Consider the following 18,176-nt stretch of genomic DNA (forward strand, 5'->3'; position numbering starts at 1 on the left):
TGTTTGTGTTTTGGCAGGTTTATACGTTCCATCTTCACGGATGCAAGGATTCAAGTGTGGGGATGTTTGGCAACATCCCCGATGAGATATCAGAGAATCCAAAAGAAGTTTACGTTCCTGTCCGATCACAACAGTTGTACCACTACAAACACTCACTTGTTTTCTGATCAGGTGCATGTGTTTCTCTATCCTGTGTTTTATTTGTGTTCGTGTACTTGGTGGTGTGAAATCTTTGTGTTGGGAGTGGTTTCTTTTTGTTGAGTCGTCTAGGTATTAGCCGTTCATGGTTTGTTAGGTGGTATATCTCGAGTTTAGACTATAAATTGCACCATACATTGGGGACAATGTATCCCAAGTGTGGGGATGCGGTAACTCGAGAGAGGGTTGGTAAGATTGTGATCTTAAATGCTTGAAGGGTTGAATTTGCTTAAAATTGATAAATTTTGAAAATTTTTGTTTCTCAAGTATGCTTGAAATTCATGAAAACCGACATTTTCAATCGCTAACGGGTTCCTTGCTGATATTAAACTAACTTAGATCCCTAGTCATGGTTGTCCCTTTAAGTTTCATGAGAGTATTTCTGACATGTTTTTAGAAAATAGTGAGAAGAGATGCCTAACTAGGGGTAACATGCTTTAGGAATTACACATGCTACGTGTCGGCAACCTATATTCCTTTTGTTCGGTGAGATATTTGAGCCTACTTAGTTGTTAGTTAAATTGCTATAAATGTTCATTTGTTGAGTGTAGGCCATATGTTGCTTTGTGTTAGAACTTGTGTAGTTTGATACGTGCTGAGACTGTGCTTTAGCGTATGCACATAGATGATAAAGGCATTAGGATCCCTTCATTTGTTCGTATGTTACCTTAGTAAACCATGTTGAGCCTTATACCTTTCGTTTGTTAAACCTTGTTTGACCCGTTTGATTACCAACCATGAATGACAATTGTGTGTTAGATATTTGTTAAAAAAAATGAAAAAAAAATTGAAAAAAAAGAGAAAAAATAAAGAAAAAGAAAAAAAAATTATTGTTATGTTCGTGTTGAATAAATGGGTCGAAAATACCCAAAGTGTTAGTATTATTGTGAATAAGTTGTCATGGTTTTGTATCTTCATTGTGTTCGCCATATAGACAGAAAAACCCAAAAATATTTCCCTACCTTTACCCTTAACCCAAAACCCGAAAGTCCTTTTGATATGTGTTACGTTATTTGATACAGTGGAGGTGTGATTGCTATACAAGCTTATGACTGCAAGGTTGCATATTTGGTTTTGAGTGAATTATATACTAGCACATTACACGCTAGTCTTGATTGAACCGAGAGGAGTGATCATTGTGAGGGGCGTGTGGCATGTGTGTAGTAATATAAGCATGTTAGTTTCAGTTAGGCAAGTCTTAAGTTGTTTTAAATGCGTATCACTTATTTGTCAGATTGTCAATCTTGATTGTGTCAGTCTATGGGACGGGTATGCCTTGGGACCTTAAATTGTTAATTCGGTAAGGGATTTAATGGTGGTTTGTTAATAAGGGGAGTAATGTTGTAATAGTTGCTTGAGGACAATCAATGTTAAGTGTGGGGATGTGATGGAGAGTGTGAAACCCGAGTATTAACGTGCTTATTTTACGTATCTTATTGTGTTTTGAGCGACTACGTGCTTTGAATACGTTAACTATGTGTGTTCGTGGTTTTACAGGTAAATCATTTAATTCGGTAAAATTGGAGAGTTTAAAGATGATGCGGAACACCCGTGTATGATAAACATAGCAAAAGGCGTTATTCGGATCGAAAAGGTTGCTTGAATATACAAGAGATGCACAAGAATGAAGTCTAGGGGTTGATTGGTAATTAAATGGAAGTTGACATTCAGTCAAATGAGTTCCTGTAGTATGAATCGTAGCATACGGTCCTTAAACGTAAATTACGGCCGAGACTGGAACATTGGACAGAAAGTGAAAACCGTAACTTACGGTTTTAACCGTAAGCTACGGTTGAAAGGATAAAGACAACCGACATGGGTACTTGGGGATGAGATTTGATAGATAAGTTCATTTATTTAATTACAATATTATTTTCATGATGGATGAATTAGAAAGTCAGTGGCACGTGGATGTTGATTGGAGGGTTTCAAAGTGTTTATAATCTTTATTGAGAATTGGTGGGCACTATGATTCTAGGAGGGTTTATACAAACATCTGATATACACACATACATAGGGAGCAACAAAGACTTTGGAGGAAGAGGCACATTGGGCCGCACATGTGAATTGGCAGACTTGAGGGGGGCCGACATATGCATATATTTGGTGGCAATACTTGGTGAGTTCTTAATTAAATTATAAAACATCATTCATTTAGAATTGAGAGGAGCAACATCACGTGACTACGGGCTCTCTCTTGGGCGGCATATGCAATTTTAGTGGACGTAGACTTTGGAGGGTCTTGACCTTTTTGATTGGGCCGCCACATAAACACAATATCATCATCATCACGTGGACTAGAGGGAGTGGGCCGATTCTTGAACTTGGGCTGGACTTCTTTTGGGAGCGGTGACAGAAGGCAACAACAAAAAGTAAACACAACATATTGATCATCATATCTTCGACGGCTGAGAAGCAGGACGAAAACGATCAATCTTACCGATGAGCGGCTAGTCGTTTTATGGTTTCCTCCGGATGGAGGGTTTTGTAAGTTGGATAATTTTATGTGTTTGTGACAGTCGTATAACTCGGTGATCTAAGCATTCGATGCTTTTCACCTTGATTTGATTTGTTGATTGTAAACGATTGCATTTATTTAAACCTTAATTTCTAAGCATTCAGTTCCTGAGAGTTCTAGTAATTGGGATATATTTGACATGGGGTTAGGGTTTGTAATTGTAATTGATAATCATTCGATAACCTCCCGTTATGTATTGACCGGAGTACTTAGTCGTTGGTTATCACAATTGATGAATTAAGTTAAACACTTATGTCTATGTGAGTGTTTGGATTAAACACATAATTGAATCTAGCTGTAAAACTGAAATCTGGAGGAACCATTGTTCTCTCTATTGCTTTAAACTTCACTTTTTAGTTCGTAATTTTTAGATAATCAATCAAATCCAACAACTGAGTTTTATTTTTTTTAATATTAGTTAATCAAAACTGAGCATTACACACTTTCCACAATCCTCCTCTGGTTCGATATCTGACTTATCCAATCTACTGGTTTAGTTGGTTTTTGCATGTCACTAACGACAGACATCAGCCGACCCTCATACCTTCTAGTCTAAGCTGTCTATATATATATATATATATATATATATATATATATATATATTTATATTTACATACTATAAATTTCTAACATATCTATGTATCAAGTGTTGTACACTATGCTTAGGGGTGTTTTCAAAAAAGAGTTGATTTTATATTTTTAATCCAAAACTATTTAATTTTTCACTTTTAACTCAAAAGTTTTCATCTTTTACAATTTAATCTCACAAGTCCTCATCACGCTCTCCTCGTCCCCTTCTCTGCAGAGAGAAGCAACTAGGGCATATCATTCAAAGGCGATGTGACCACTACATCTGCGCCCTTTCCGGTAAATTGTAACTACACCTCCCCATAATCTAACGATTTATGACAAATGGTTGGAGGTTTGAAGGTTTGCTTTTACTGTTCTCCCATTTTTTACATCGATTATGAGATACAAAACTGTTGCCGGAGTGAATTTTGCAATTTATCCATCTGTGATCTTTAGGATTTGAAGTTTTGTGCTCGTCGTTTTCTTTGTGCCCAGAACGGTAAATTACAATATGCGAATGGAGAAATGAGAGTCGATGATTACAGATAACAGAATGAAACATAGAATTTAGAGGTTTGATTTGATTTCTTCTTTTTTTGGATGAATTGTTCATATATTTGATTTCTTCTTCTTTTGGATGAAAATTGTTGTTTTAGCCTATATAAATATTTGTGGGTTTATTCAGAATTGTTGTTTTAACAGCTGAGGAGGCCAATGCCTGCTGACTTAGCTCTCATGAATCCCATTTTCAAGATATTCGATTTAAAACATATACCCTATTTTGGTATTTCTTCTAGAAATTGACACATTTGCATGAATTAAATCATGAGACTAACGTTTAGGTATGACCATTATTTATACGAATTCGTTCATGAGAGCAAGTATTAGGAGTGTGTTGGTGTTGCTATTTCTGAAAAACTGGTTGCATCTGAGAAGAAAAGATTGGGATTACTGAAAGTTGAGATGGAAAGGGCACATGATAGGCTTTTACAAGTAAGAAAGGTAGAGAAATTTGTCTCTAAGAAGTAAGAGATCGAATAAAGAGATTAAGAGAGTTTGGAAGAAAAACTACAAAGGGTATGCATATCTTTTCTTTTATTGCTCTTCAGTATGTATTTGAAGGTAGAAATTGGACGTGTTCATTTATAAATGATTGGTTCGGAATGTTTTTTAATCTCTAACAAAACTAACTGATAAAGAAAATAAGTTTTGCTTGAATGGAAACAGGGGGGACGGGGCGCCCATTATGGGCTTGTGGTCACGCGTTGATTTGTGTGGAACACCACCGCCGGTGGCTTTTATAACTCGTGGTGAAACTTAAGAGTGATCACGAGCACGCGTGGAGGTTTGCTAAACGGGTCATGTTCGCGTGTTGGCGGGTAGACCCATTTAACCTATTTCTATAATAATATATTTTTTACAATATGTTTTATGTTATAAATTAAATTTGGTGTGTATTTTATGCTATACTTATAACTTAAAAATATAAATTGACATAAGATTCAATGATTTTAATGTAATTTTATTATCTAATTTGTGTTTTTTGTAGTAGATGTTAATTTTAATATATTAATTTGCTGAAAAAAATAAAAAATAAAAAAAATCGAGTTGAAAGGGTCGGGTTTGAGTCAGCTTGCGAGTATTCGGGTTAGGTTCGGGTTCATATGTACGAAACGATTTTCGGGTTGGGGTTCGTCAAAAATTTTCGGGTTCGGGTCAGGTTGAACCCGTCAACCCGCGAACACGACCCGTTTAGCACCCCTAGATGCAAATATAGAAGATGGAACATAGTATAATTAGATGGGTGGTTCCTTCTGTAATAATTGCCTCTTTTAACATTGTTGGGTGAAACTATTATACAATTGTTTTCTATGCTATTATATTATTTATCTGGCAGAGTACTGATTTTTATCTATTTTTGGTTGTTTATATGGATGCATGCAGGTTTGTTTTTTTATTGAAAACAAAACTTTAAAAATAAGGCTCAAGAATTGAGATAGGTTAAATTCAGTCGTTATTTTCATTTGTCTTGTGTTTTAATTATCGGTCATTTTTCAACTTCTGCTTCACTAAGTGGTGTTATCTGCAATAGTGTTCCTCGGAATTGTGAAAGCTTAGGCACATTGGAATTTTAAAATTAGGCGTGAAACATTTATTAATACATTGATGCTTTCTATTCAAAATAGGTTGTTAATTAATTTTGCGGGCTGATCAACGCAAACCCAAACCCAAACACATTGAGGACGCAAGTAGAGCGGTTGCAGATCGATTGTATAAAAGAAAGGGCAATGACATCATCCTATTACCCTACAATCCCGGGTTTGATTTTCCTTTTAAATAAGTATCCGTAAAGACCTATTATCTTAATTTATTTTGATTGAATTTTGGATTTTGAAGAAACCATTGGGTGTTGGCAGTACTAAACCTAAAAACAACTACTTGCTAGTATCTTGATTCCTTACGGTCTCGAAGTGTCGATGAGCAGTTGATGCAAATTATTGATACCTTAGTGCAAAATGCGTGCACTTTTAATAGAAATACTTTCTTATATAATTATATAAAGCTAATTTATTGATTGTTTTATGCGCCCATCACATGAAACTTACAATAAATATGCTGTCGACAAATATAGAGAGGATACCAGCTTGCATCCGAAAATTGACATGGAATTGTTTCCGCAAACTATTGCAGGAAAAAAAGGGTAAAATGTATGGGATTGGCACTATTAGCACAAGAGAGAAGTGGCAACGATGAGGTATGTATTAACTCTTTTAGTAGAAAAAGTCTATTTTCATGTGATAAAGATTATTAATGGGTAGTTTAAATGACTTAGTTTATACCGAGTTAGTTTATTTGTAATGCTCTATAACTATGGGTGTAATAGCTTTTATTAGGCTATATTTGGTTATAATATGTTATAATGTGTCATAACTTATTAGGTGTCATAATGGAAATTAATGGGTTATTTTTGCCTTTCATGTTATAGGTGGAACGGTTGAAGGAAAAAGTAGCGGAGTTGGAACAAGTGAAGATAGAGAAACATGCTATGATGGAGAAAATTGAACAAGGTGCGAGGTTGTATGCCGTAATGAATGAGAAAATTCAAATGTTATCACAAAACCCGCCACCAACTTAAAATGCGTTGAATTTTATTATATTGCTTTTAGATAATTTGGATTTCTATCGTGTTAGGTTTAGTTATGTTTGAATTATTAGGATTTTTATCGTGTTGCATTCGGTTATGTTTGGATGATTTGGATCTTTAGTATGAGTTTTTAATATTTATTGTTATGTTTGAATTATTATGTTATATGGTTTGAGTTTTTATTTTTAATTCCAATTTTTTATATTTATGAAATTTGAATATAATATTTATAAAGGAAAAATAGAAAACAATATAAAAAAATTATTTGAAAAATTCCAAGCATTGCGTAGCTAAATTTGTTGCAAAGACCTAAAATTGATAGCTATATCCGTAGCAAAGTCAAGCGAAATTAGTAACTAAATTCCGTTGCAGAATCGTAGCAAAAGATTGCAAATTTTTGTAGCCAAATCATAGCGAATTTGTAGCTAAAGTATGTATCAAACCCGATAGCAAAAAATGTAGCAAGTTTCGTAGAAAAAAATGTAAAAGGCAGCAAATTCTCGTAGCTAAACGTTAGCAAGTTCGTAGTTAAATTTTGTAGCAAAAACATTGCAAATTATCATAGCCAACTCATTCGTAGCAAAACTACTCCGTAGCTAAAAATAACCATAGCTAAAAGTATTCGTAGCTAAAAACATCTGTAGCTAAAATTTTCCGTAGCTACAAGTATCTGTAGCTAAAAACAACCGTAGCTAAAAACAATCGTAGCTAAAAGTTTCCGTAGCTAAAAACCCATAGCGAAATTTCGTAGCAACCTTCTTCATAGCAAATTCGTAGCTAAAATACCGACGTCATTTTTTGTAGCTAAATTCGTCGCAAACATAATTTCCGTAGCTAACGTTCGCAGCAAATAAATTCGCGACGGGACTTGTAGCTACGAATCAAATCCGTAGCAAATTCATAGCAAAAAGGGTGTTTGCTACGGATTTGCTACCGATTTGGCCGTAGCAAATCAAATGCCTATTTCTGTAGTAGTACTTGTAACCTATTTAATTTGTATATAATTTGGTTTTCCTTCGATAACTCATGTTCATCACTTTTAATACGCAACTTTATTTAATATTTTTTTTCTCATCGTTCCTTTATTAATTTTGTTGAAAAAGATTTTTTTCTTATTAGTATCGTGAGTCCGTGACAAGCCGACCCGATACCGGCATCGGTATAGGTGTAGTTATTATTGGAATTTTTTTCCTCATCATCCATTTTTAAACTTTGTTGAAAACGATTTTTTTTCTTATTTTCAATGTAAAAATCATTCTTTTGGACATATCATGACTTTAAATCAAGTGGCGGTGTCATACCAATACCGCAACGAATCAAACCGGTACCAACCGAATTTTCTTTGTCTAACAAACCAAACCGATACCAACCGAGTTCCCACCGCATTGCGCGTACAAATCTACCTAGTTTATTATGAAAAGTAAACTACTTTTTGATAAAATTCAACCGTTAATAAACAATAGATATGTCAAATCTAATTACATATAAATCTATTATTTTAATAATAGTCTTCACTTTTTACAAAAAAAAAAAAAAAAAAAAAAAAATACACCTTGGGTCACCGTCGACCCATTTGACTTAATTCTCTTTTAACTATATTCTTATTTTACATGCTTGTCTCGAGATAAAACATAGCACGAGTAAGGATATAAAAGCAAAAATAATTTGGATCTTACCATCTCCCACATGTAAACAGGTTGTCCTTCACGAATAAATTTAGTTTATACACTTTGATACCCTGGGCTTATAGCTCAGTGGTTATGGAAATGAGGGAAGACTTTTGACCGAAAGGTCTCAAGTTCGATTCCTGATCCACCCGGGTTTTACCGGCTTTGCATTGTCGTGCCCTCGGGCGGGTGCAGGGTCGGGTTTTCCCCGGAACTGGTGGCATGGTGGGCTAGGGGCTCCGTGCGTGCAGGTTGGGCTGCCGCGGGCTACCTTTCGGCCAATGGGTGCCGCGTACGGAGTACCCGGCGATTCTTATGTTGGACGTTCAAAAAAAAAAAAAACACTTATCCAACTTTGACCTTTTGCATAGGGTTAATAAAATCTCACGAAGTAAATGCAGGTATTCAATTATTTATGGAAGTGAACATAATGCCACATGAGAGTTTAATAAAGAAAAGGAAGAGAGTAATTTTTTTTAAAAGAGAACTTCATAAAAAACCACCTCCGACTTAAACGGGTAAAAGGTCAAACAAAACAAACCCTCGACCCAAACGGGCAAATGACAGACAATTACAACATATACAACGGATATTTACACCATTCCTCCTATCTAATATATTTACAAGAAGATCTATTTCTAACCCAACTGTAACCCCTCGACTTAATCTCCCTAAGATCTCTTGCGGACCCCTTTAACTTGATTGAAAACCAACTCGTTCCTTCCTTTCCATATACACCAGCACCAAATGATCACTAGACCGTGAATGATCTTTTTCGCTTTCTTGCTAAACTGAGAGGAATTGTGAATCTCCATAATGTCTTTGAAATCGAAGATAAAAATAGGAGGGATGTTGCACCACGCACTAAGACCTGACCAAACCTAGTTAGAAACCACGCAAGCTGTAAAAAGGTGGTCCACGGTTTCCTCATAGATGTCACAGAACGGGCACATAACCGAGGTTATGTTAACATTCCTTCTTATAGCAACGACAAGGATAACCATTTTTAGCATCTCGGTATTTGGAGAACTGTGATTTATGTATCTTGATTTATTTCCTTTGAATGTAGCATCAATCACCATGCAACACTTAATCTCACACAAATAAAAGTTGGTCCACCCGTGAACCCATAATCCGACACGAATGACACCCCTAGTAAATATATCAAGAGTGAAACTTACAAGTGTGTTAGGTTTAAAGGCTACCCGTATAGAAGTTCACTGTAAATGTCGTTGCTAAGATCCATAGTATTAAAAGAACCAAAATTTTAACAGTAGGACATGTGAGTAATAAAGTTCATGTAAGTTCAAAGTTGCATTATAAATAAACTTACAGTTGCTTCAAGTGTAGTTAAAAGCATAAAAATGATCTATGTACTTACCGGGCTAGGGATCATGTAATACGGGACTGTTTGAGCTCCATAAATCTAAAATCCCCATGACACATGAGCTAATACCCGGGCTGTATACCGAAACCAAGTTTCCCACGTATATTGATCAAAATATAAGTACAGACAGAAGCTCAAATCAGACCATAAGAAAAAAAATAGTGTTGCTACTAGCAGTTCGACCATAGTTTACTCTAATTGAATCTCCATCTACATATATAAACAAAAAATCCATACAACTGTACAATCAAAAATCAGTTAAGGGCATAAATCAAGCAAACTTGAAAGTTGAAAGAGCAGATAACAGAAATAGAAATCAATGTCTTGCATGTTGTTGACATATCCAAAAGCTTTGATAATTTGGAAATTGTGGTGTTGCCTACTGAGTGATGAAACCATATATCAAGTAATCGAAAGCCATCGACCAAAATGTAGACCCCAAAAAAATTAGACATAGTATGAAAATTAACATAAAAAGGAAAATAATTTCTAAAAACGGAGATGGAATTGGGAAAGATGATATCAATGTACCTAAAGTGTTTTGTAATTATTTTTTCTTATTTACTCACAATACATAATACAAGAAGGTATTGCATGAAAGTGCACAAAAAGGCATATAAAGGTTATGTAGTCCTTGCTTACCCTATGATCCATGCTCCTCCAGTCACAAATAACAATAACTGGCTTTGGATTATCTATATCTTAGGAAAAAGGTAAAACTCCACGTGCGGAGTCTTATCGTGAGGTGTGTGACTAACCAGGATCTAGCCACTAATCATATCGAACCAAATATTTAAAAACTTAAAAACATCACTAATAACAGGATTAGCGATCAAATTTTATTTTTCAAACACAGTTTATGTTGCAATGGAAATAAAGTTAAAACATAACAAGAATTTATTAGTAATTTAAAATATAACGGTTATCGAACCAAACCACTCCTAAAAATTAAAAAAGAAAAAGATAAAAATTGATTAGGCCGTTAATTTTAAGCTTTCTCAAAATTCTTGTGTCCCCGACGACAACGCCAAAAACTTGACGTGCGTGAGCGTGGGTATAAATTTTAGATATATTTTAAGCACTTTTTACTCGTGGATCAAGCTTTAAATTTAAAAAAACATGATAGAATACTACCACTCTACAAACGTTAGGGCAAGTGCACCCATCGTGTACGTAGTATAGTTATGGTAAGATCCCGAGGTCGTCCAAGGACACAAGAGCTTTTAATACCAGCTTATCGTTAACGGCTAATCTAACCAAATTTTGATAAAAGTTTTGATAGACTAGAAATAAAAAATGCAAAGGAAAAGAAAAACAAATAGACAAGAAGGAATCATTTGGTTCCAACTCCTCTTTTATGTATCCTTTGATGATTTCCGCACTTTGGGTTTTTTAAGAGATTATCTTAGTTATAGTGGTAGGCTCCTCTTGTGAAGGCGATGTTACCCTCAACCTATTGGTCTGAGTCAGTGTAGCGCCCAAAAATTTTCCATTTAAATTTAAACATCGACATACTATATCTAACGAAATTTAGGCATGACCCATTCGTAAAACGAGCGGTCCCCTGTTTTTCACAATCAAAACATCATTTAAAAATACGCTATTTTTCAAAAGACATATTATACAACATCAAAACGAACCTTGTTTCACCTACGAAACCATTAAGTTAAAGTACTTACAACCGACTAAGTTTTCAAAAAGGCAAACAAGATAGAACTTAAGTTTTTTTTTTAACTACTAGACTTAAACTAATGAGACAAAAGTATTTTGACAATGTCTTCTTTACAAAAGTTGCGAAACGCATGACGGGCTTGAAGTGTGTTCGAACCGGGCGAAGCTTGACATTAAACTTGAGATTTACCTACATCACAACAAGTAAACTTCATTAGAACTAAAATTCTTTCTTTTAACTCAAGATTCCAACTCGCGGATTTACAGTCATTATGACATCCGCAAATTAGCAAATCACTAAATACCTTAATATCATCATTCTTGCACATAAGTATGTTACAAATGGAACTTCATACCATTTCTTTCATTCTTGCATTCTATTCTTTTGACCCGTTCATAAAAGGGTCCAAACACACGAATTCATTCTTTTGCATTCTAAACCATCATATTCGACCCATTTAATAAATTCTACACAAGTAATTTTTCATGATCGATTCAATTTAACACGTCATATGGTAAAACAACAATATAATAAAATCATGAATTGTACAAGTAGCGTACCTCGTTCTTGATTTCCTTGTTGCTTCACGTGACTCGAACTTTCCTCCTTTACACCATTTGTTGAACAAGCTTAGATGGTTAAAGATTTGAGTTCATGCATTAGTTTGGGCTCTTAGATGGGTTACAGATTTAGATGAAAAAGTTAGTTTGAAAAGAAGAGCAGAGACCGTGTCTGAAAATTGGAGGACATGAGAAGAGCATCTTCATGATATACTCTAGGGTAGAGTTACTGGTTGCAGACGAAGGTACTGGAGCGGAATGATGGGCAAGTAAAGATGGTCACATAATTAAAGTGTGATGGTAGACAACTTATGGTCACGTTTTTTTGTTTTGCGGTCACCATCTATAACAGCCACACATAAAAAACTTATAAGTGGCTAGTAAATAACACTCTTTCGTCACATACTTAAAAACCTAATGTGGCATTTAGTAACATTTGACCACACTTTTTTATTGTGGCTAGTGATTGCCACATTTGTTATTAAAAGTGTGACCAAAAGTTTTTAAAAGATGTTTTTCTGTCACATGAACTATTAAATCAAACAAATATCGTGGCAATAGGTCACATTTGGACACACTTTTTGAGGTGTGGCTAAACTGGCAAGTAAATGTCACATTTTTTTAAAAAGTGTGACTAAATGTTTTGAGTTGTTATACAATGGTTACATTAATAATAAAATGTGTGGCTAAAAGTAGGCTAGAAGGTTTTGAAATGTCATTAATGACCTTTAGCCACACATTTATTTGAAAGTGTGGCATGACCGTTTTTTAAAAAGTGTGGCCATAGGTTATATTTGGCGTAGTGTCCTTCCTAATCTTGTGAATTTCTGAAAACTAGGGTTTTCTCCTTGGTTCTTTGCTCCTGGTCGATCCACAGAACACACCAGAGTGTGTGTTTTCTGTTTTCTTTTGTTTATTAAAAACTTTCATCACCTTTTTACAAGTTCGGCCCCTCTAATTCTAATTGTTGATTATTAACACATTAACTTTCATTCTTGTTGAACTAATATCACATTCTTTTAACTTAGTTAATATTACAAAATTAGACATTTAACGTAGCATAAATAAATTGCATATTTTGGGGTGCTACAAGTCTACCCCCCTTAAAAGTGGTTTCGTCCCTGAAACCTTAATACGTACCAAATAATGTCGAGTAGTGCTCCCTCATTTCATCTTCTAACTCCCATGTAAGATCCGATCCTTTCCAATGTTGCCATTGCACCAAGACTTGCTTTATAGTTTTCTTCCGAAGGTGCGTTACCTTGGAATCCTTGATAGCTATCGGCCTTTCAACGTAATTCAATTTTTCGTCCAATTCAATATCGTCGAGGGGCACGTATGCCGTCTCATCCGCTAAGCACTTTCTCAATTGTGACACATGGAATGTGTCATGTATTCCATCTAACGTTCGCAGTAATTCCAACCAATATGCTACCTTCCCAACCCGGGCTAAAATCTTGAAAGGTCCTATGTAACGGGGACCTAGCTTTCCTCGCTTATGGAAACGGATTATACCTTTCCATGGGGAAACCTTTAATAACACATGATCACCTATCTGAAACTCGATAGGTCGTCTTCTTCGATCTGCATAGGCCTTTTGTCGATCTTGAGCCACTTTTAAACGGGCTCGCACAAGATCGATCTTTTCGTTAGTTTTAGCTACTATATCATTGGGCGCAATTTCTCTTTGCCCCACCTCTCCCCAACAAATTGGAGTTCTACACTTCCTTCTGTACAACATTTCATACGGTGCCATTTGAATGCTGTTATGGTAGCTATTGTTGTACGAAAATTTCACCAATGGCAAGTGGCCATCCCAGCTTCCCCCAAAATATATCACACATGCTCGCAGCATGTCGATGAGTGTTTGAATGGTTCGCTCAGGCTGACCATCCGTTTGGGGGTGGTAGGCGGTACTGAAATGTAATTTTGTACCCATACTCTCATGAAAACCTTGCCAATATCAAGATGTGAATCGGGTATCTCGATCCGACACAATAGATACAGGGACTCCGTGTCGAGAAAGTCTCCCGAATGGGTAAGAAGTGCGCGTTGTTGGTGAGGCGGTCCATGATCACCTATATGGCATCGTAACCTTTCCTTGTCTTAGGAAGCTTGGTCACTATGTCCATTGTCACTTCTTCCCATTTCCATACCAGAATTTCTAACGGTTGTAACTTTCCGTATGGTTTCTGATGTTCTGCCTTTACCTGTAAACAGGTCAAACATTTTGCAACATACTTGACGATATCACGTTTCATACCGGGCCACCAAAAATTTTTCTTCAAATCTCGATACATTTTTGTGGCTCCCGGATGGACCAAAAATCGGGATTTATGAGCCTCATCAAGTAACATAGTCTTTATCTCGCATGACCAAGGTATCCAGATTCGACCGAACCTCGTCCTTAACCCATTCACATTTTCCTCCAGTTTATCTGCGAACCCCTTTGTCCTTTCTTTCTTTGGATCCCCCGTACTTAATGATTTAACTTGTGCCTCTCGTATTACCTCAAGAATTCGAGGAGTAATAATCATCCTCATTGGTGTCACTCGAATTGTAGATAGGTGATTCTTACGGCTCAAGGCGTCGGCCACAACGTTCGCCTTTCCCGGGTGATAGAGAATATCGCAATCATAATCCTTAATGAGCTATAGCCATCTTCTTTGTCTCATATTTAATTCCTTCTGTTCGAAGAAATACCTGAGACTTTTATGATCCAAATAAATCGTACTCTTCGTCCCATACAAGTAACGCCTCCTTATTTTCAAGGCAAATACCACTGCTGCTAACTCCAAATCGTGAGTCGGATAATTTCCTTCATGAGGCTTCAACTGCCTCGATGCATATGCTATAACTTTACCCCTTTGCATTAATACACCTCCCAACCCCTGATGAGAAGCATCCGTATACACAATCAAATCTTCTACGCCATCTGGTAGAGTCAATACCGGAGAACTTGATAATTTTTCCTTCAATGTTTGGAAAGCCTTATCTTGGTCATTGCCCCACACAAACTTCTCATTCTTTTTTGTTAATTTCGTCAAAGGTAAGGCTATTTTTGAGAAGTCCTGAATAAACCTCCTGTAATAGCCTGCCAGACCCAAAAAGCTTCTCACTTCGCTTGGGTTCATTGGAGGTACCCATTTCATAACAGCTTCCACTTTTGACGGATCTACTAAAATACCATCCGCATTAATCACATGACCGAGAAATTGTACTTCTCTAAGCCAGAAAGCACACTTATAGAATTTCGCGTACAATTTCTCCTTACGGAGCAATTCAAGAATTTTGCGCAAATTGCATGCATGTTCGGCTTTACTTCGGGAATAAACCAAGATATCATCAATAAAAACTATAACGAATTTGTCTAACATGGCCCGACAAACTCGATTCATAAGATCCATGAACGCGGCGGGCGCGTTCGTTAACCCAAAGGACATTACTAAAAACTCGTAATGTCCGTATCACGTTCTAAATGCCGTCTTCGCCACATCCTCATCCCTTACCCTTAATTGATGGTATCCGGACCGTAAATCAATTTTCGAAAACCAACTTGCCCCTTGTAACTGATCTAAGAGATCATCGATTCGGGGCAACGGGTATCGGTTTTTCACCGTTATCTTATTCAACTCACGATAGTCGATGCACATGCGCATCGAACCATCTTTCTTTTTAATAAAAAGAACAGGCGCTCCCCAAGGCGACACGCTCGGGCGTATAAATCCCTTGTCGAGAAACTCTTGTATCTGAAGCATTAACTCCCGCATTTTAGTTGGGGCCACCCTATAAGGAGCTTTGGCTACGGGTTTGGCATTGGGATACAATTCAATCTTAAAATCTACTTCACGTTCTGGTGGAAGCTGTAGGATCGGGAGACGATCGAAACGAGTCTATCAGAAGAGTTCTCGGTCTAATCAGAGGCGGAATTCATTGATTAGACTTTGTAACAGCTTGATTCACTCTTAATTGTCTTGATTTATTGATATAACACGTTTACAGATTAGTTGACACGTCGGCAGCACTTCGGTACCGGAATCATGAACCTTACAAATGAAATCGCATGAGGGGTATATATAGGTGTGGTGATTTCACATGAAATGACATCTTGCTATTTCGTGCGAAATAGCCAATGTTCATTTCGTACGAAATAGCACTTTGCTATTTCGTGCGAAATCAACTTCCAACATCCAAACCCTGTGCGAAATCAACTTCCAACATCCAAACCCTATTTTCTCGTACTACGTGCCCTGATCTAACAATTGTAATACAAGACTCGATACAAGACGAAGTCAACAGACGTATGCACCAATAGACTCCCCCTCGGATGTTAACGAAGTCTTCGGTGTCGAGTCTTTGCAATCTTCAGTCTTTATCAGTCTTTGGGCTCTTGCAAAGTAACTAACAGAGTAAGCATCCTCAATCTTTAACTCTTCTTCTATCTTCAACTAATCTCCTTGCTCTATTCTCTTTAACTTCTCTTGATCAGATCTTTTGATTCCTTAAGTTCATCAGCATCAGCAACTAGCGTGAACCTCAGAAATTAAATCTGGCTCTTGCATCTTCAGACTCCTTTTTACTAGTAAACTCCCCCTTGAGTTGTGCTGGGATTGTAGACTTGCTTTCACAGGTTCTAGGATCGACACCTGGCCCTCACCCTGCTTAGGATTCGAAACCTGGCAAACCTGCACAACATCTACCTCAAACATAAGTTTCACAATAGATAAGTTATAACAAATTTAGAATCCTCATTAACCACTTGTAATCAGAACCTTTCAATTTAGTTTGAGTTGAAACCTCTGATGACCACATGAAGACAAAACATTTTTCAAACAACACTTTTCCAAACTTGTTCGTCATGTTTAGCACTTGGAATTTTGAAAATCAGCTTTTCATCATCAGTTGTCGAAAATCTTTTTGTATTTTTCAAAGTTTTATGCTAAAACACACTGAAAATCTTTTTGAATTTTTATAATGAAATGCAGTAAAGAAATATTTACAGACAATATTTTTGTGAGTTTGTGTAAGAGAATCATATCAGTTTATGAGACAAATCACTAACACCATTAAGCTTTAAACATTTTAAGCTCTAAAGATTCACTTAGATTGTCAGTATACTGATCCACTTAAATTTTCACACAAAGTTCAATTGTTTCGAGATATGAGATTAATGTTTTAAGCACTTAAACTTATTTGTGTGTCCCACCTCAGAATATACTCCTGTATCCAGATCCCAATATTCAGTCTTACAGGTGAATGTACAATAATGATATCTGTAAACGGGTAAATGCGAGACCATGAGAGCTCAGTTTAGAACTTCCGTTCAGACAAAGAGATGACGGCTCGACTTTCGGTGTGTCCCGTTTGGGGATCTTTTCTTCAACAACACATGATTAGCATTTTGCAATGTTTCATCATTTTTTATGCTGAGGGCTGGCTTTAAGATTAAAGCTTATGCAAAGTATTATACGAGGACTAGGCTATTGCTTCCGCAAAATCAGAAGTCCTGGTATAATACCCCCAGATATCACCACGCACAAAGACCTAATATCTCAGAAAGAGGGATCTTTCAAATAAGATTTCGGGGGTTACCCATATATCCGAGAGATGTTCCCCACGAAATACGTAAGTATGATATTTAGGTTTATATCTCGAAAACAATCTACTGAATGTACAAAAACCTACTGGCACATCCTCAGTGAGACCGTTTATCACATTTTAACTTTCCAATTCTTTAGCGTGTTGCGACAGTCCACTGATGTACTATCATTTCCTCTTTTTCACAACAAAACTCGATTTTTGATTTTATCATGTTTTTGGCTTTTTTAAATTTTCTAATGTTTTTGGATTTTCTGAAATTTCTTACTCCCCCTAAAATTCAAAACCATCTAAATAAAATTTGAAAACAAACTATACACTCAAATTGACAACTGATTCGAATTGCTTCAATTCGCCATCCACTTGGCTTAAACAATCAGAACTCCCCCTTACAACAAACTATTTTCCCATTAAGATTTCAAAACACTTAAGTTTGTTTTAATCAAAATGGTTTTTCCGGAAAATAAGTTTTGTTGATTTTACCATTTGTAAAATTGGGGTTCAATTCATCACATTGTTATATCAACTTCTTGAATGAGGATTAAATCAGGTTCAACTTAATGACCCTGATAACAACTTGCAGATGAAAACCTCTTTTTATCACTTGTAAGATGACAATTTTCAAGAATGAGAACACCATATGTAAGTCGAAATTTCACAGATGTGAATTTCTCAATAAATGTGCTGATTGCTGCTCCACGATTACCAACCCGGGAGCTCCGGTAAGTCAGGTTTTTAAGTAGAAAATGCAGTCACCCAAGCCTGACCAATCTTGGGTGATTGTGACTCACATCTATCCTACCATCTTTTCGATTGATAAAATTCTTTTGCACCTTTAACCTTCCCATCAACCATCTTCCT

At 36.3% G+C, this 18,176-nt stretch overlaps 1 protein-coding gene across 1 annotated transcript; it reads right to left on the reverse strand.

Annotated features, from left to right (window-relative positions):
* Nucleotides 1–12,846: 12,846 nt before the first annotated feature.
* On the reverse strand, nt 12,847–13,473 carry LOC110924317. The gene has a single exon (XM_022168340.1). The coding sequence runs from the start codon at nt 13,471–13,473 to the stop codon at nt 12,847–12,849; it is 627 nt and encodes a 208-aa protein (XP_022024032.1).
* Between the last annotated feature and the right edge of the window lie 4,703 nt (nt 13,474–18,176).

The sequence above is a fragment of the Helianthus annuus genome, chromosome 16 (assembly GCF_002127325.2).
Source record: "Helianthus annuus cultivar XRQ/B chromosome 16, HanXRQr2.0-SUNRISE, whole genome shotgun sequence".
In the NCBI taxonomy this organism is placed as follows: Eukaryota; Viridiplantae; Streptophyta; class Magnoliopsida; order Asterales; family Asteraceae; genus Helianthus; species Helianthus annuus.

What these genes read in the sequence shown, in the direction of transcription:
- LOC110924317 (XM_022168340.1), bottom strand. Translation starts at nt 13,473, where the DNA reads ATGGCACCGTATGAAATGTTGTACAGAAGGAAGTGTAGAACTCCAATT.